Source organism: Taeniopygia guttata, chromosome 6 (genome assembly GCF_048771995.1).
Source record: "Taeniopygia guttata chromosome 6, bTaeGut7.mat, whole genome shotgun sequence".
NCBI lineage: Eukaryota > Metazoa > Chordata > Aves > Passeriformes > Estrildidae > Taeniopygia > Taeniopygia guttata.
Genome location: NC_133031.1, coordinates 26,549,491 through 26,565,168, shown reverse-complemented (window position 1 = coordinate 26,565,168; position 15,678 = coordinate 26,549,491). Strand labels below are relative to the sequence as shown.

The following is a 15,678-nucleotide window of genomic DNA, read 5'->3' as shown; positions in this document are numbered from 1 at the left end:
AGCTTTCAGTATGAAAGGTTTTTATTGAGTCTGAAATTCTGAGAAGAGCTCAAAATACGTTTTCTCCAGCTTTCACTTTTGCATTGATGCAGCTGATAAAAGAATACGTTTCTTTGCAGTGTGTTGAGAGGAATGGGCCATTTTTCTGTGCTACACACTTCAGGCAGGATGGTTACTTTTATTGGCAGGCACTAATGGAAATTTTTCTCAAGTTATAGGAATTTTGAAAATGACAGTAAATACATTGCTTTTCATTTTTAACAGGCTTAAATAAGGGGTGCATGGCAAAAACCATCAGGGAGATTGGGGTGTGTGTGGGTAAGTTCTGGGGTTGATACCTGATAAAGAAATCCTCCTTGCTCCCATGTTTTGGTATACTTTTGTTTAATGTAAGAGAGTTTTGGGTTATTTTTTAAGATATCAAAGATACTCTCACTAGAGGGAATGAACAAACCAGTGCTGTTTTCCTACAGTGTCTGAATTCTAAAGAACATTTGCTTCTCCAGGATGATTTTAAGCATCACTGTTGAACCTGGATGATAGCACTGGTCAGATGTTATAAAAAATGGTTGGTGGTTTGGGTCTTGCAGTTTTAATAATGGGCTTCTACCCAGTAGCCTTTTGGCCTTTGTGTTGTGCCCTGTGCTGAGAGAGGAAGCCAGAAAGTGACTTGGCTTTTCCATTCCCAAAATACCACATGAAAATCCCGAACTTAGGTAGTTTATATATAGAAAAATAAGAATAACTCCTCCTACATCTCACTTGACAGTGAGTGAGGAGGAGGAAGAATGAAGTTCACTTGGGATGTGCCTTTCCTGTGCGTTCTGCCAAAGCCTTGAGGATATAGGCAGAAGGCAGCTTAGGTTTTTTTATCCTTCAGATAATATGATCTTAGTCACACATCTTAGTGGGTTAATAAGATTTTTGTGTGTTGGCTTGTAATATTCTTTGACTTTCTCCTCCTTTTGAGGTAGCTTCTTGATAAAATATGTGCCAGGGGAAAGAGGAGATGTGAGGTGCAAGTTACTGTTCCACCCTGCCCCCTAACTTTTAAAAGATGAACCCTCTGCAGCAGACAGACATGAGCCTTTCTTTTTACTTTATAAGTAGGAGGCTTAAAAACTATAGCAAAGGAAATATAAGACTCAAGTTTGAAGGGGAGGGAAAGATGTAGAGAGCAATAAACGACTTTCTGAAAGAAGAAAAATCTTGTGCTTTTTTTTTTCTTTCCAAGCTTGAGGGGACTGCCATTTTGGCCACAGTGCTGCTAAATGCATTGTCTTATTAGCTATAAATAGTATAGCTGATTACAAGATGGAATAATTAACTTCTGTGGGACATTGTCATGATAGCCACAATTTTAGTTTTTCTGTGGGAATGTGAACATGCAGCTTGAAGGTTTGTGTGATCTTCCTGAAGAAATTTGCATCAGTGCTGCTGGTCAGTAGACATTCCTAGTTTCTCAAAGTGTTGTTTTGCCACAAAAAATTCCATGAGGATCCTAGGTGGGAATGCAGCAACAGATGGGTGCAGCTTTCCAAGGTGAAAGCCCCTTACACTGTTGTTATATTGATGCTTGTGCTAGCCCTGCCCTGGCTTGCTGTCAGAGTTGATGACACCCATGGGAGCTGTTTCATCTTTAACTGGTGGCTGTAAATTGGATGGGAGTAGTGTGAAGAAAAAAAAAAAAACAACCCTGTAATTTATGTTTTGATGACAGGATTTTGTGTGTCTGGTTGTTTTGTTTGTTTTTATCCCCCAAAAGAACTGGGGAATCTTACTTTGTATATATCTCCATTTAAAAAGTTGTTTTGACTAAATTATCTTCTCCTTGCTAAAACACAACAGTTTTCATTCTGACAGCATCAATCTGTTTTACAGAATATAGAGCCCCAGTGAGAATAGACCTTTAACAGCAATTTATATCCCAGGTCTGAAATGTGCACTTTATGTCTGTTATGATCCCTGGGTGCCTGTTATGGGATTACTCACATCTTGCCATCCTAAGTTTCTTTCCATAAACTAATGGAAACCCTTGAGTCTGAGGTTCATGGAATACACTCAGATGAAGCATGGTTAAACAGCTCCTTGGGGAAAAAGAAATAAGGTGGAAAAGTGAAGAATTGGTGATCTATTAGCTGTTTAAATTTCCCACCTTGAATTATTGACAACATGTGACATTACAGCTTTACAAATTACTGTCTATAAACAGCTTGGAAAATATGACCTTTGCCTTATAATTGGTCTCAAGATGCCTTCCAGCTTCATATAAACAGCTGCTGATGGCATATTTTGTTGCAGCTGGAGTGGGTGGAAGAATGCAGGAAGAATTTTCTTGTCTAATCAGGCATATATTATAATTTGTCAAATGACAAAATGTACTCTGTGATGGTTGAAATGTCTCTGAGACTGGGCTCACTCCTCTGGAGTTTTGGAGTGATCTAATTTTTAGTCATAAAGACATCCAGTTATTTACGGTTAGTTGTCCTTACCTTCTGCCCTGTCTCTTTCTAGAGCAAAGAGACACTAGAAAGCCCCGAGTTACTCAATTCCTCCTATTTCCTGGCCTGTGGGGACCAGTGAGTCCAGGCTGAATTGGTGGTTTGTCCTGTTTGTTCATGGTAAACCAAGCGCACTAAATTCTTGCTTTGTGGTGTTGTTCATGTGATTAACACACAAAGTAAGTATTGTGCTGAATTTCACCCTGAGATTTCTGCTGATCTGGGAGAAGCTGAGAATACAATGACTCGATTTTTCATCTTCTCTTCTTATCACTATTAAGGAGTAACAAGTCACCAGGTTAGTGTTGGCAGACAGAGAGCTCATAAGGCACTTTCTAAATGTCAGACCTGAGCCAAATTAATTTCTAATTTAACTCCATTAATATGGGGTTGCCCTAAGATGAGACCTACCAAGTTTGTCAATGGAATGATGCATTTTATTATAATTTGTTAGTGAAAGATGCATAGGGAATCACAGTGAGTGTTTTTAGATGAACAGGTGTTTGGAAGAATAGATGTCCCCAACACAGTGCAGCAAAAGAATGTGCAGCATAAAAATAATGTTTACACCAGACTTGCTTGTTTTCTCAGTTTCTGGGAAACATACCTTGTGTCTTTCAAGTCAGTGTTCGTCACTGACTGAAGATCAGTCCAAAATGTCTATGTTCCCATCTGTGTGGATGCAAAATCCAGTAGGATTGCAAGAAGGGAAATAGGAAGCTTTGGTTCATGTCCTTTAGAGCTAGACAAGGGTGGAAGTTGTGACTCAACAGAGCAGGTCAGGACCTTGTGAAGCCACCTCTTCCTTTGTTGGAGGACAGGGAAGAACTATTTCAAGACTGAAGACCAAGGGGCTCATCAGGATAAGTGTTCCCACCCTGCCTCTTGCAACAAATTCTCCTGAACTGTGCATGCTTGATGTTTGTAATAAAACCAGCTTGTATCACAAAGCTCTTGAAAGGAGTGATCAATTAATGTTTTCAGGGCACTTTAGGGACCTAAAGGCAAAAGGCACCTTATGGTCTTAAGTTTCACTACCTCTGCTGCCCCAGGATGAAAGTTTTACTTTAAAGATCCAATTTCTTCCCTGGAGTAGGAGAGCGACAGTCTATTATTCAAGGATATCATCCTTATCTTTGTTGTAGTTGCCTTGTGGCCATGCAGCATCACTCAATAATACTGTCAAGTATTATCTTTTGCTTGTGCCAGAGTGCTAAGCAGTGATTTATTACTTGAATACACATTGCTTTCATGAAAGTGATTTGTTGAAACAATAGTAAAGTGCTAAATAAATTATTCATTGCATGCTAATTTTTCAGTTTTATATTCTGTAGTGAGCTCCAGAATAAACAATCTGGGTGTAGTATAAATCTCTGGTTTTTGATTGTGTGTATCTCCCACCCCCAGTCTTTTCCCCAGGACATAGTTCTTTTCCCAAGGAGGAATATCTTCAGCCTTTCTCACCTTGGTTGCCCTTTGGGCTACATTTCCTCTTCATGTTTTCTTCAGGTAGAGTTGGGTGAATTATGTTCAAGTAGAGCCTTGGATTACTGGTTTGGGGAAAACGGAGTGATTGGAATTTGTGGGTATTTCTAAATCCTTTAGGACTTCTGGGTCTTAACCAGAAAGGCACCACCATAAATAGAGCTTACAAAGTAGGATCCTGGTGGCTGGCTGGCACGTTTTCATAAGTCTTTTCTTGCATATTCCCTCTTTCTCTGAGTGTTATGTGCTGATGTCTTTTAGCTGCTATGCTGCAAGTCCTACTTTGCACAAGAGATCAGGTGTCTGAGAAACTCCTCAGAAGCAAGTTTTTACTTGTAGATCTGCTGGCTTTCCTACTTTCCTTCAGAAATGGTTTCTCAGCACTTGAAATCTTTGTCCCTTGGCAAAGCCCAGAGCCTCTGGAATGTTTCTGAGTGTTTCAGTAGCAAGCCAGGAGCAGGCCAGGCACAGAACAGCAAAGTGCTTTTCTCCACTTGACCCTTCCACCCTTTCTGGGTGTCCCATCCAAATCACTGCCAGTGACTGCATGTTTAAGCACAAGCTGCTGACTGCCAGTGAATATAATGAATTTTCTTTCCAAGTAGTTTAGGGCTTTTCCCTCCTCTGGTCTTAATTCTGAAATAATCCCGTAAAGGCCTATGTGGGTATTTGGTGAAATGAATAAACAGAAGACTGTATTTCCCTCTTGAAACATGCACAGAGCTCTCATGCTAATGGCTTTTAAGCATCAATGCAATTATAGTGTGTAATCGATTCTCTCTATACCCGCTTTTGTTTTCTGAAATGAAACCTGTCTCTTTCATAATTATTTGCCTTTGTATTAAAACTTTTCAAGATGACAGGATGTCTATTCCATTGTTTTTGTTCTCCTTCCCATCTTTCCTGCCTGATTCTGCCACTGGAAGAAATTTGGTTGTTACATTTTCTTAGAAACCTGAGTATCTCTGGGTTTTTTTCCTACAGTAATTTACTCGCTAGATTTTCCTTTTGCTCCTTTTAATTTATTGAGTTTGTGTTTGGTTCTTTGGTTTAGTTAATCATGTTTGGAACTGCTCAGAAATATTTCCATGAAGCAGATTCTTATTGAATGAAAGAGGAATTAGTGAAAAGGGATTTCAGTGTGGGAAAAAAAGGACTCAGAGCAGGGAATTAAGTCTACTCTATAAGTTAATCAGCATGTCAGTGGCCAAGGTGTTTTTCTGGAATGTGATAGGCCTAGGTTTGGGTCCTTTTCAAAGCCAGGAAAAGCAGTAACTCAGTGTCTTGACCTTTGGGCTTTAGTTACTACAGTCTCCTTCTCTTGGCTTTGGTGGTGGTAGCATTTTAAATACTTTTCAGACTGTAACAAATTTCTGTTTCATCCTGTTGACAAGCATGAAGACTGGGGCTATCTTTAAAAGGTTTGAGGGAGAAAGATGCTGCATTTAGCCTCTCTTTATAATAATTTCTGTTGCTGTCTATTCTAAAAGTTGTCACCATGCCAGGGACCTCTGTAAGCTTAGTGTAATAGAAACTGCCATACATCTTGCTCTACTGATTGAATTATACAAGTTAAGAAAGGAAATACTGGTATCTGTATTTGGCAAACATTGAATTTCTGGCCTACAGGTGATTTTTATAGATGCCAAAAATAGGAAGGACTATGACAAATTTATACAAGTTCATGAGTCCTAAAGCTACCTATGACAGCTATAAGAACAAAGGAATTGGCCATATTCTCTCTTTAAATGTGGCTAAAATTGTATACTTGGGAAAACTTGCACAAATATTGCTACATATAGTTTCATTATTTGACCTCAATGCACATTTTTCCCCTGAATTTCTGTTTCCCCTTGAGCTTATAGTAAATTTCTGGTATCCACAAAATGCAGTGGGAAGGAACTCCCCTACTTATATATACGTAATATTTATAACCTCCCAGGTTTGCTTGGTCCTATATGCTGAAAAGTAGTGAATAATAAATTCAGTACACTTGTGACTTTACAGATGTCTTTCATATCTCCTTTGTCTCTTGGATTGATAGTTGGAGTAATTTCTCACTAAAAAAGGTCATTCCACATCTTTGATCATCCTTGATTGCTCTCTCTGATCCTTTTATTATTAGGCACAATAGTCACAATAGTTTTTGAATTAGGAAGAGTTTAATCTGCTGATTTATGGAAGTTATTAAAGGGAAGAGCCACCCTCTACATGGGCAATTTTTAATGCTTTCCCTCTAAACCTCTATCTCTGGTGCCACAGGTGGGATAGTGGGCAATATCAGGCCTTTTTTCTGTTCATTGACGGCTGTAGAAAAATGAATGCATTTTACCTTATGGGTTCTTTGTAACAGAGATTGATGAAATGGAGATTTGGTAGTTTAGCTGTATAACTCTGTGGTTGTCCTCCTCTGTCATTGCACCCCTGTTGATCTGCAGTCCATGTGGAAAGCAAATCACAGAAGTCTTCATGACTCCATAGTTCTTACTACTTGAGTGCTTGGTAGAATCCTTGATACCACTGGCTGGTATAAAATTGCTAAAAATCTTATGAAGAACAAGATTGGTATAAGTAATTTTCTCCAAATAATCAGTTCTCTGAAATTTTTTTTTTTTTTTTTTTTTTTTTTTTTTTAATTCATGAGCAGCCTGTAAAATTCTCAGTGAATTATTCAGGCTAATTTGTGAATTTATTTGGAAACATTTCTTCGCATAGCTGTCTCACCAAAGAGTTCATTGAGAATATTCCTGTGTTCTGGTTGCGTTATTTACAGTCCCAGGGTTCTGGGTGAAACTGGGAAAGTAGAGATGAAGGGAACAGATAGGTGCCCAATTATTTCCAGTTTTTGAAAGTGCAAACTCTCAAACATGCCAGCCTGAGAATGATGGTTTATTGACTCATAATGCATAGAAAAGCTTCAAGTCCTTTAGTTTCCTGCTCAATTATAGGAGACCAGCACGCTCGTGAAAACTTAATTTAGTGCTTCTTTGTTATTGACTTGTGTTCCTGTTAAGTAGGCGATGGAAGGGATCTCTAGAGTTTAATAAGGGATTCATGGATCACTGCACATTGAGGTGTACTTAAACTGTCTTGATTGTGCCTGGGTATTTGTTTCTCTCTCCCCAATTAGAAGGCAGCGTGACTGTTTCATCAGAGAGTCGTGCAAATATAGTTACACCAATAAATCGAGCTACCATATTTTACATAGCTGTATGTAAAATGTTACATTAAACATTTGTCACACTGCAGGCTGCCTGTCTGTGTGAGGCAGTGCCTGTGACTAAACCTTTTCAGCTGGTAGCAGCAGAGCAGCCAAGCTGCGGATGGGGTGTGTTGAGTTGCAGCAGCTCTGCATGTGTTGCATGCTCCTTGCATGAGTGGAAAGCACCGCAGGAGAAGAAGACTGTGGCAGCTGCTCTTTCCTCGAGCCGTGGCACATCCTGAGGATCAGCTCGTAGTGCAGAGTGTGGAGCTGGCACATGGCTGAAAGTAGATGCTTTCTGCTATGTTACTAGTTCTGGTACAGAGCCAAAGGTGGAGTTCCTGAAGACCCAGCTTAGCTCTCTTATGGTGGAAATAAATATGCTGTCAAGGCATTGAAGGTAGCAGCTTGAAATGTTAAAATCCATGGTTGTGGATAAGGAGTCAGGACAGAATAGTGCCCTGAAGGTTTTCATTGTGTTGCGAGGGTGGTGGGGTACAGGAACCTTCTTTTTTTTTTTTTCTCCTGGGATTTTAGCAGTCAAAAGGAGATGCCTGATCACCACATCAGTAGTCCTCACAAGAAACTGATTCAGAAAGCTGCTGTAAGTGGTTATCAGTCAAGTATGAGAAATATTTTATCAAATATACCATGTCCAAATGATTTAAAAAATGTTGATGAGCAGTCTATGCACAACTCATGCTGAGAGCTGATGGTGTGCAAGTCAGGAAAGTAGATTAATAAGTACATGTTTTTTAGTGATGTAGATTATCCCAGGACAGCTGCAGCCTTGACTGAAATGTCTGCAAAAATACATGTAAAGCATGAAAGTCTGAAAACACTAAAGAGGTTCAGTTCTGGTTTTGCCTTCATAAGCAAAGTGTGTTGTGATTTGAAATCAATATTTGAATCCTGCGGGATTCAAAGCCCCTGTAGGGGTCATCTTTCTGGCTCAGGGTTAGTTCAGTCTGCAGATAACATTGTAAAATTCAGAGTTCAAGAAGCTACAGTGAACACCTTTAGAAATTTGGTGGTGGTGTTCTGTTTAAAGAATTTCTATCACTACAAAGCCCATGAAAGTGTTCACTATGAATTTAGACCCTGTGGTGCTGTGTAAGGTGGAAAGCACTGAGAGGACCTAGGGATGATGATGGGAATACCTCTGATAAAATGTATTGAAGATAAGAGCTCTGTTGGTGTAAATTAGTTTGAGTTGAATTATCACAGACCATGTTGGGTCTTTAATAATGGTGATCAAACCTCAAACACAGTGATTGTTGTAGTCCATGTTCCAGTTAAGCTGAGCTTTAAGTGAGCATGGACATCTTTTAACACAGTACACGTGTTGCATTCCCAGGAACAAATTTGCCGTGGTCGGTTCCCACTGAGGAGTGTTACAGCTGCCTGACCCTGTGTGCTGAGAGCTCCTCAGTGCTGCTTTCGGTGGCAGTGGCGGCTGATTTGCTTTGAGGACACACATGGTGACCCCAGATGAGTTACAGAGGCACAGAGTGCAGCCTGTTTCTTCCTTCCCAGTGAGTTATGAACCTGATCAGTAGCAGAGTGCAGACTTCCACTACCTTCCTGGCCAGCTAGTTCAGCACTGTTTGATGAGAGAAATATTTTTTTTTTTTTTTTTTTGCCAGAGGAGAAAACCATTTAATTACATTTGGAACCTGTGCTGTGGTAAAGAACAAGCTCTGGCCCGTATCCTGAGGGAACCTTGCTAGAAGTATTTACAGAGTAGTTGAAAGGCAAAGATTTAAGATAAAGGTCAAGACAAAGATCTAAGCCAGTTGTAAACCTGGGTCAGAAGAGCAAGGGAGGGTACTGTGAGACAGCATGGATCACTTGGTCATAAGCCAAAGTATGTCTGGGGACAATTTAGCCATGTTTACCCTAGAATTTCTCCTGTGATAGCAAAGACCCTCCTAGGGCCTGATGTAGCACAGAGCAGCCTCTTCTCTCCAGACACTGACTTGTGTTTTGAAACCTATAGATGGTCCTTCACATCTCAAGTTTTAAAAAGCAGTTAGAGGTCAGGATTGATTAACAAAATATGGGGTTTTTGAACATTTTTTGAAAATGTTCTCATGGTTTAAAGAAAACCATGATCGTGTCCAAGGTCTTGTCTTTCCCAGAATAGCCACTGGAAATTGATTTCCTTTGGGAGATGGTGAGCCAGGTTTAAGCACCTCTTTTGTCAGTCTGTCTTCCCAGGTGTCTGTTCCTTACTTTCTCTGATAACTAAACCCAGTTTTAATGCTCTATCTCTTGGTAGGTGCACTCACTTTAGGATGTGGTAAACCTAGGATAAGATATCTTTTTCTCTGAGCTGTCAGTGCAAAAGTGATAAAGTTTGTTTCTCCTTCTCTTTCCCACCTGCTATGGCAGAATAATCCACTTCAAGTGCTGATCCTAATGAAAAACAGACTTTCTGAAGCCTTGTATTTCTGTGCAAGAGGAAGGGTTATCTGTATTCACAGCAGAGCTGGAATAAGACTGGATTTTTAGTTCCTTTTCATCCTATTTCTAGTTTGCTTGGTTTTTTTCTTCTTGCTCTTGTTAGCTTGCATTGATTGGTAAGTGGTAAAAAAGGGAGAAAAACACACAGCCCCAGAAAGCAAAAACAAAGCAAAAAAATGAAGAAAAGGCGAGACGCTATTTTCATTTCATTACTATGCTTCTTCACAGCCCCTATTCTGACATTTAGAACAACATAATATGCATGTCTCTGTTCATTAGGTTCCTCAGGACTACACAGTGACAGCCTCAGAGTGTGGGGGAAAAAAAGAAACAATCTTAAACATGAACTAACCTTTGCAGGCTAAATAACAAAGAAATGAGAACAGTAAAGAAGAAAAATGATTTCTGAAAAAGTAAATATATCTGAAATCATGGCCTTGCATAGGTTGCTCAACTATCATTACAAAAGGAGAAGAAGAATAGTGACCTCTAGGGCAGAAATAACTAATTTTCTGCCCAGTGATTTGTTTGTTTTACACATATATGTTTGAGCAGATCTATTGCTGGTATTTGAACCATAGTAAATGACAGGAGACTACTGAAACCATGGATAATCTTAAATATATTTGGAAGCTGATACAGATTCTCAAAAATTAAAAAGCTTCTAATAGAAAAAGCTCTTATATGTTGTTGAAGTGGTGTACCTCTTCAAGGACAATAGTTCCTGCACCTGGAGATATCTAGGCTGTTAATCCAGAACTTGGTGCATGTGTCTGCCACAGCGTGGTGTTAAATACAAATCTTGGGAATGTTAAATACTAAGATTTTTTCCTAAATTTACTAGGAAGTCAGGATATAGCAATATTGCTTAAGGTTCTTGATGTAGCTAGTCAGTGACTGACATGCATGTTGGGATGGGTCAAGGGATGCCTCTGCAGAAGGATTGTTAGAGCTATATCAAAAAGTGTGATGGAATGCAGCTGGCTTTCTTCCCCCATCAGTTCCAAGGCAACTACAGAACTTTAAGATTGTATGGGTTTTACTGAAATTTATCGAGGAAGAAAAAGGAACAGAAGAGACATTCCAACCCTCTGGAGGTGAAATATTTTGATTTCTTCTACTGGCACTTTTAATGTTTTTGGTAATTTCATATTCTTTTTGGGATGTCAATTACAATTTTTCTCCACTCAAATTGTGTGATTAAAATTCTCAATGGAGTCTTCTTTCATGGCTCTTTTAAGATTTGTAAATTTTCCTCACTTGGGAAAAAGTAAAAATCTGAGTATTTTATGAAAAATAATTATCAGTCTATTTAGCACCAGTAGTTACACACTCCTGATCTTAGTATTCCATAAAATTAGCCTGATTCTAATTCTGGGATTTTACAGTTTCTTGTATGATCTTCCCCAAGAGTACATCAGGCAGTGGCAAGGAACAGGGATTTTAAAAAAAAAAAAATATCACACTGCTTTTCCTGTATATTCTTCCCAATTTCTATGCCTGCTCTCTTCAGGTCTGTTTCTAAAACTACCAGATGTCAAAATATTAATTGGGGGAAACATTCATTAGTCATTTATGTCTCTGGTACCTCTGGCAAGCAGAGCAGGAGAGGGACAAGAGGAGAAAACAGGACTTGGAAGGAGATAGAAGGAACTGTGCAGCTGCTTTGCAGGTCCCAGGGAGGCTCGAAGCTGAAGCTGTGTGCAGCTCCCACATCATATCTCCACACAGGAGTGGAGTTCACAGCTAGCTTTCATTGGGTTGGTATTCAGAAAGGTTTTATGTGCATATCCCATCCCCTTTCTTTGGTCTCCTCCCTTGCTTTTTATTTGCTTGCTAAGTAGGGGATTTGCTGACCTGTCCAGAGGGTGCTGTGAGGGGTGGCAGTGACACAGCTCCGGATCTGGAGCTGCCAGCTGCCCTGCTGTCACTGATAAGCATTCCTGGGAGGGTGCAGATGGAAATACAGGATTTACAAAGCCCTGATTGCCTTTAGCCCTGGGAGAGAATATGTGCCCACCCCAGCTCTGGCTTCTGCCTTGGCTGAGGCTTCTCACCTTGGCTCCCTCTTCAAAGAGGGACCTGCCAGGAGAGAGGGGAGCTCCTCCCTGCCAGCACTGGGGTTTTGGGGAGCCGAGGGGATGTTCATGTCAGGGTGCCCTGGGGAGCAGAGGGGAATTGTGGCTGCTGTGTGTTTCCCCATGAGCTGCACATGACTTGTGTTCATGCAGATAGGAGATGCTTTGGGCAGCCTTTCTCCACGCTGGCAGTGATTTTGGAGTTGTGCTGTAGGAGGAGATGTCAGAGGTGTGCTCTCTGCCCCCTGTACTGCTCTTTCTGCTGTCTCATGTGCTGACTGTATTGGAAGGAGATAATTCTCATTGTGGCTGTTTCAGGGTGTGGAGGAGGTAGATGGGCTTTTGGCTTTGGAGAGTGGTGAGGTCTGTTCCTCCCCATGTGGCAATTCTGTGCCATGCTGGTGCCAGCTGGCATTGGGCTGATGGGCACTGAACTTCCTACAGCCCTTTGCTGCTCAGCCAGATTGGTTGAAGTTAACAACTTTATCAAGGGACCCGGGGGACTGTGTGTCTGTGAGCCTCATTTCTTAGGAATCCAGGCTGAAAATAAGAGGTGTATAGATCAGAGGTTTTGTCAGATAAGAGTTGGGTCTCTAAATTACTGTGGTTTTAATGGGATAGGGAGGAGGATAAGATATACGGTGAGTTGGCAGGCAGACATGCAAAATAAATTAGTAGCAATAATAATGGTCTGGTAGTTTGTCCCAAATGTAGATCTTGTTAAAGAAGCCCATCATCTTGAAAGTCAGAAATAAGTTTTTAAAGACACTAACAAAAGAGCAGGCTGAAATTTTTTGCTGCAAATTCTTTTTGCTAAAATTGCTTTCCTCACCCTGGTAAGATAATTTTATTCTAGAAGTGCCTGCTTTGGAGGGAAGGAAAGCTCTTTTTCAAAAGAGCTAATAAAAGTCATAAACTTGGAAACACTTCCATTCTGGCTAAACCTAAAGCTTTTCAGTGAAGTTATAGAAACATCGGTTGTTAGAGATATTTGAAGGTCCACAGTTCAACCTCTTTTTCAAAGCAGTGTTATCATCAGCTTTAGATCAGGTCAGCCATGACTTTGCCTAGCCAGGTGTTAAAAAACTCCAGGGATGGAGGCTTTACAGATGTTCTGGGTAGTCTGTCCAGGTGTTGAACTATTACCCTTATTGAGATTTTTCCTGATGTCCAGCCAGTCCACTGGTGATCATTTGCTCGTGTCAAATCATCTGCTGCAACCAGAAAGTGTTTGACTGGAGACAGGCCAGTGGGTTATCTGTGCACCACAGCTATGAAAAGGATCAGCAGCTTCAGTGTCTGTGAAACAGAGCAGAAAATAGTCCCTATTTCTACTGCATACAAGATCTCATCTCGTATCCCAAAACTCTGTCTAGATCTGAACTCATTCCCACTGCACTCTGCCTCCTGGGGTTAAGGGAAGAACCTGTTGGAGATGTCATGCAGAGGAACTGAACAAAAAAAGGCCCAAAAAAAGGCTTAACATCTATCTCTACAAATTCTTTCCATGTCAGTTTAGGCAATCACTTTTAACAATTCATTCAATTATGTTAAGCACCCATTAAAGGAATCCTAAGCCCTCCCCAGGGTCATTTCACTTCTGTGAGATTGTAATTGTTTGAGACTAACCATGATTTCTTCTTTTGCCTTTAGGTGATTCTAATTCTGACAAAGCTCTATGACTACAACCTGGGAAGCATCACAGAGAGCTCTCTTTGGAGGTATGGAGATAAATAGAGTTAATAATTACCACCTTACATAAATAGGAAAAGCCTTATACAATTCTTTTATTGAATTTAATTGGATTTCTTTAAAAGTGCTGGAAGGTTTCTAGCTAAACCTTCTCTCACTCCTGTCCTTTCATACTCAAGGACAAAAAGGCTGAAGTCTCATTGTCTTGTTTCAGCCAGATAAGGTACTTCTCAGATATGCTGTCTTTTGATATTACCTTTCCCATATTATTCAGACTGAAATCAACCAATTGGTTTACTTTGGAGAGCACTGAACAGCCCAAAGTCCTTGTTTATAATGATGCATCTCATGGCTGGTCTGCCCAAGTGATCGTTATGAAAAGCCAGTGTTGCTGAGGCTGGGGGAATACCTATGAGTGAGTTTTCAACATCTGTTGATTAGAACTGATGGGATTAGTACTATATAATTGATTTCCACTTGAGTGAACTTCACTGCTGGACCAATTTATAGGGAATGTTTTGATACTTTAATGATTTAAAAGCATACCATGCACTATATGTGACCAAGGGGAAGAGCTGGGCCACGAACAATTTCTTAAGGCAGTCCTTTGCACTCAGTGTGAGCAGAGGGTGCCTGGTTTTATTTCCCTGAAAAATAAAAATAAAAGAGCTGTTTCCTCTTTCACCTGTCTCTAGTACTGCTTCCATGAGCTGAAAGGGTGGTTTTCTCATAGACTCATCTGTGAAACTTTGGTGGGATGCTTGGGAGTCTTGTATGCAGGTCACTGATGAAGGTGGATAGGCTGCTGGCAGGATAAGAAAACTTTGGGTATTTAAAACTAAAACCTCTTGTTAGAATGAACTTGTTTTAATAAACTTACATAGGAAAGGGTTTGTTTTTTTTTTTTTTTGTAAGGGAGAATTTTGGGTCAAAAGTGGAACAAAGAAACTTTTTGTTCAGGAGCTGAGTGGCTTTTAATTGAAAGGAGGAGGGAAGTGGCATGAAATACATTCTGAACTCAGTTGCTTCATCCACTGGCCTGAAAAAATAAAACCAAACAGACTAAAACCTAAAGAAAGACAACTTCTAGAAATTATAATGAGCAGTAACAGGAATGCTCAAAAGTATTAGTATTTTGTGGGTTTTTTTCATACCGTTATGGGGGTCAATCAGTCTTTTCAATTCATAAACCTTGCTTCCATGACTTTCTGTTCCTTTGTCTTCACTATGGTGTGTGCACACCTAAAGGATCATTCAGGACTGTGGCTTTAGCAATGTTTTTTTACAGGGAGTTTGTGCTAGATTGTTTTGTTTCTGTGAAAAATAATATTCATAAATACGAAAAATATTTTCATTTTCTCTGCATACCCTAAGTCATTTCACCATGAGAAGTACTCCTCTCTCCTTTGTCAGTCAGTGCAGAAGTTATGGCATTTCAGCATGCATAGGCACCTCCTTCCCCACTGCTGACAGTGCTGATCTGCTTATGTGATGCAGGATTGTGTTGAGGTACTATTTTTTGACTGAAACTAGGACAGCCACATCAGAGTGGAGAGCACAGTTCCTGATGAGATGTATGAATGCAGCACAAAATTGTGCTGGTGGCCTTATGCTCTTTTCTGTTTCAGGTTTCCGTGGAGCATTCCACAATGGCATAAAATGTTGCCCTGATTAAGAAGGGAGGGGCTGTGTGGATGTCACTGGAGGATGTCACAGGTAGCTGGGACCCCAGCAGTGTTGCAGTCCTAGACTGAGTGCAGGACACTTTTCCTGACCTCAGACCTAATCTCAGAATGTGATTAGCAACATAAAAATAGCATGAGTGTTTCATCTTGTTTGGAATTCTAGTACCAAAAGTTGTCTGATAAAAAGTAAAAATCTGAGTATTTTATGAAAAATAATTATCAGTCTATTTAGCACCAGTAGTTACACACTCCTGATCTTAAAATTAGCCTGATTCTAATTCTGGGATTTTACAGTTTCTTGATTTTTGTGTTGTCTTCCCCAAGAGTATATCAGCCAGTGGCAACAGGGATAAAAAAAATCACACTGCTTTTCCTGTATATTCTTCCCAATTTCTATGCCTGCTCTCTTCAGGTCTGCTTCTAAAACTACCAGATGTCAAAATATTAACTGGGGGAAACATTCATTAGTCATTTATGTCTCTGGTACCTCTGGCAAGCAGAACAGGAGAGGGACAAGAGGAGAAAACAGGACCTGGAAGGAGATAGAAAGAAATTGTGCAGCTGCTTTG

General features: G+C 40.2%; 1 protein-coding gene across 3 annotated transcripts in view; it reads left to right on the top strand.

Moving 5' to 3' along the window:
- The window catches only part of LOC100226716 (VPS10 domain-containing receptor SorCS1), a 258,047-nt gene that overhangs the window by 69,025 nt on the left and 173,344 nt on the right, over positions 1 to 15,678 (top strand). For all 3 annotated transcript variants that reach the window (XM_030276370.4, XM_041717188.2, XM_030276368.4), the window contains exon 2: positions 13,386 to 13,453. In XM_030276370.4, the coding sequence (XP_030132230.4) occupies positions 13,386 to 13,453 (68 nt within the window). The remainder of the gene's footprint in view (positions 1 to 13,385; positions 13,454 to 15,678) is intronic.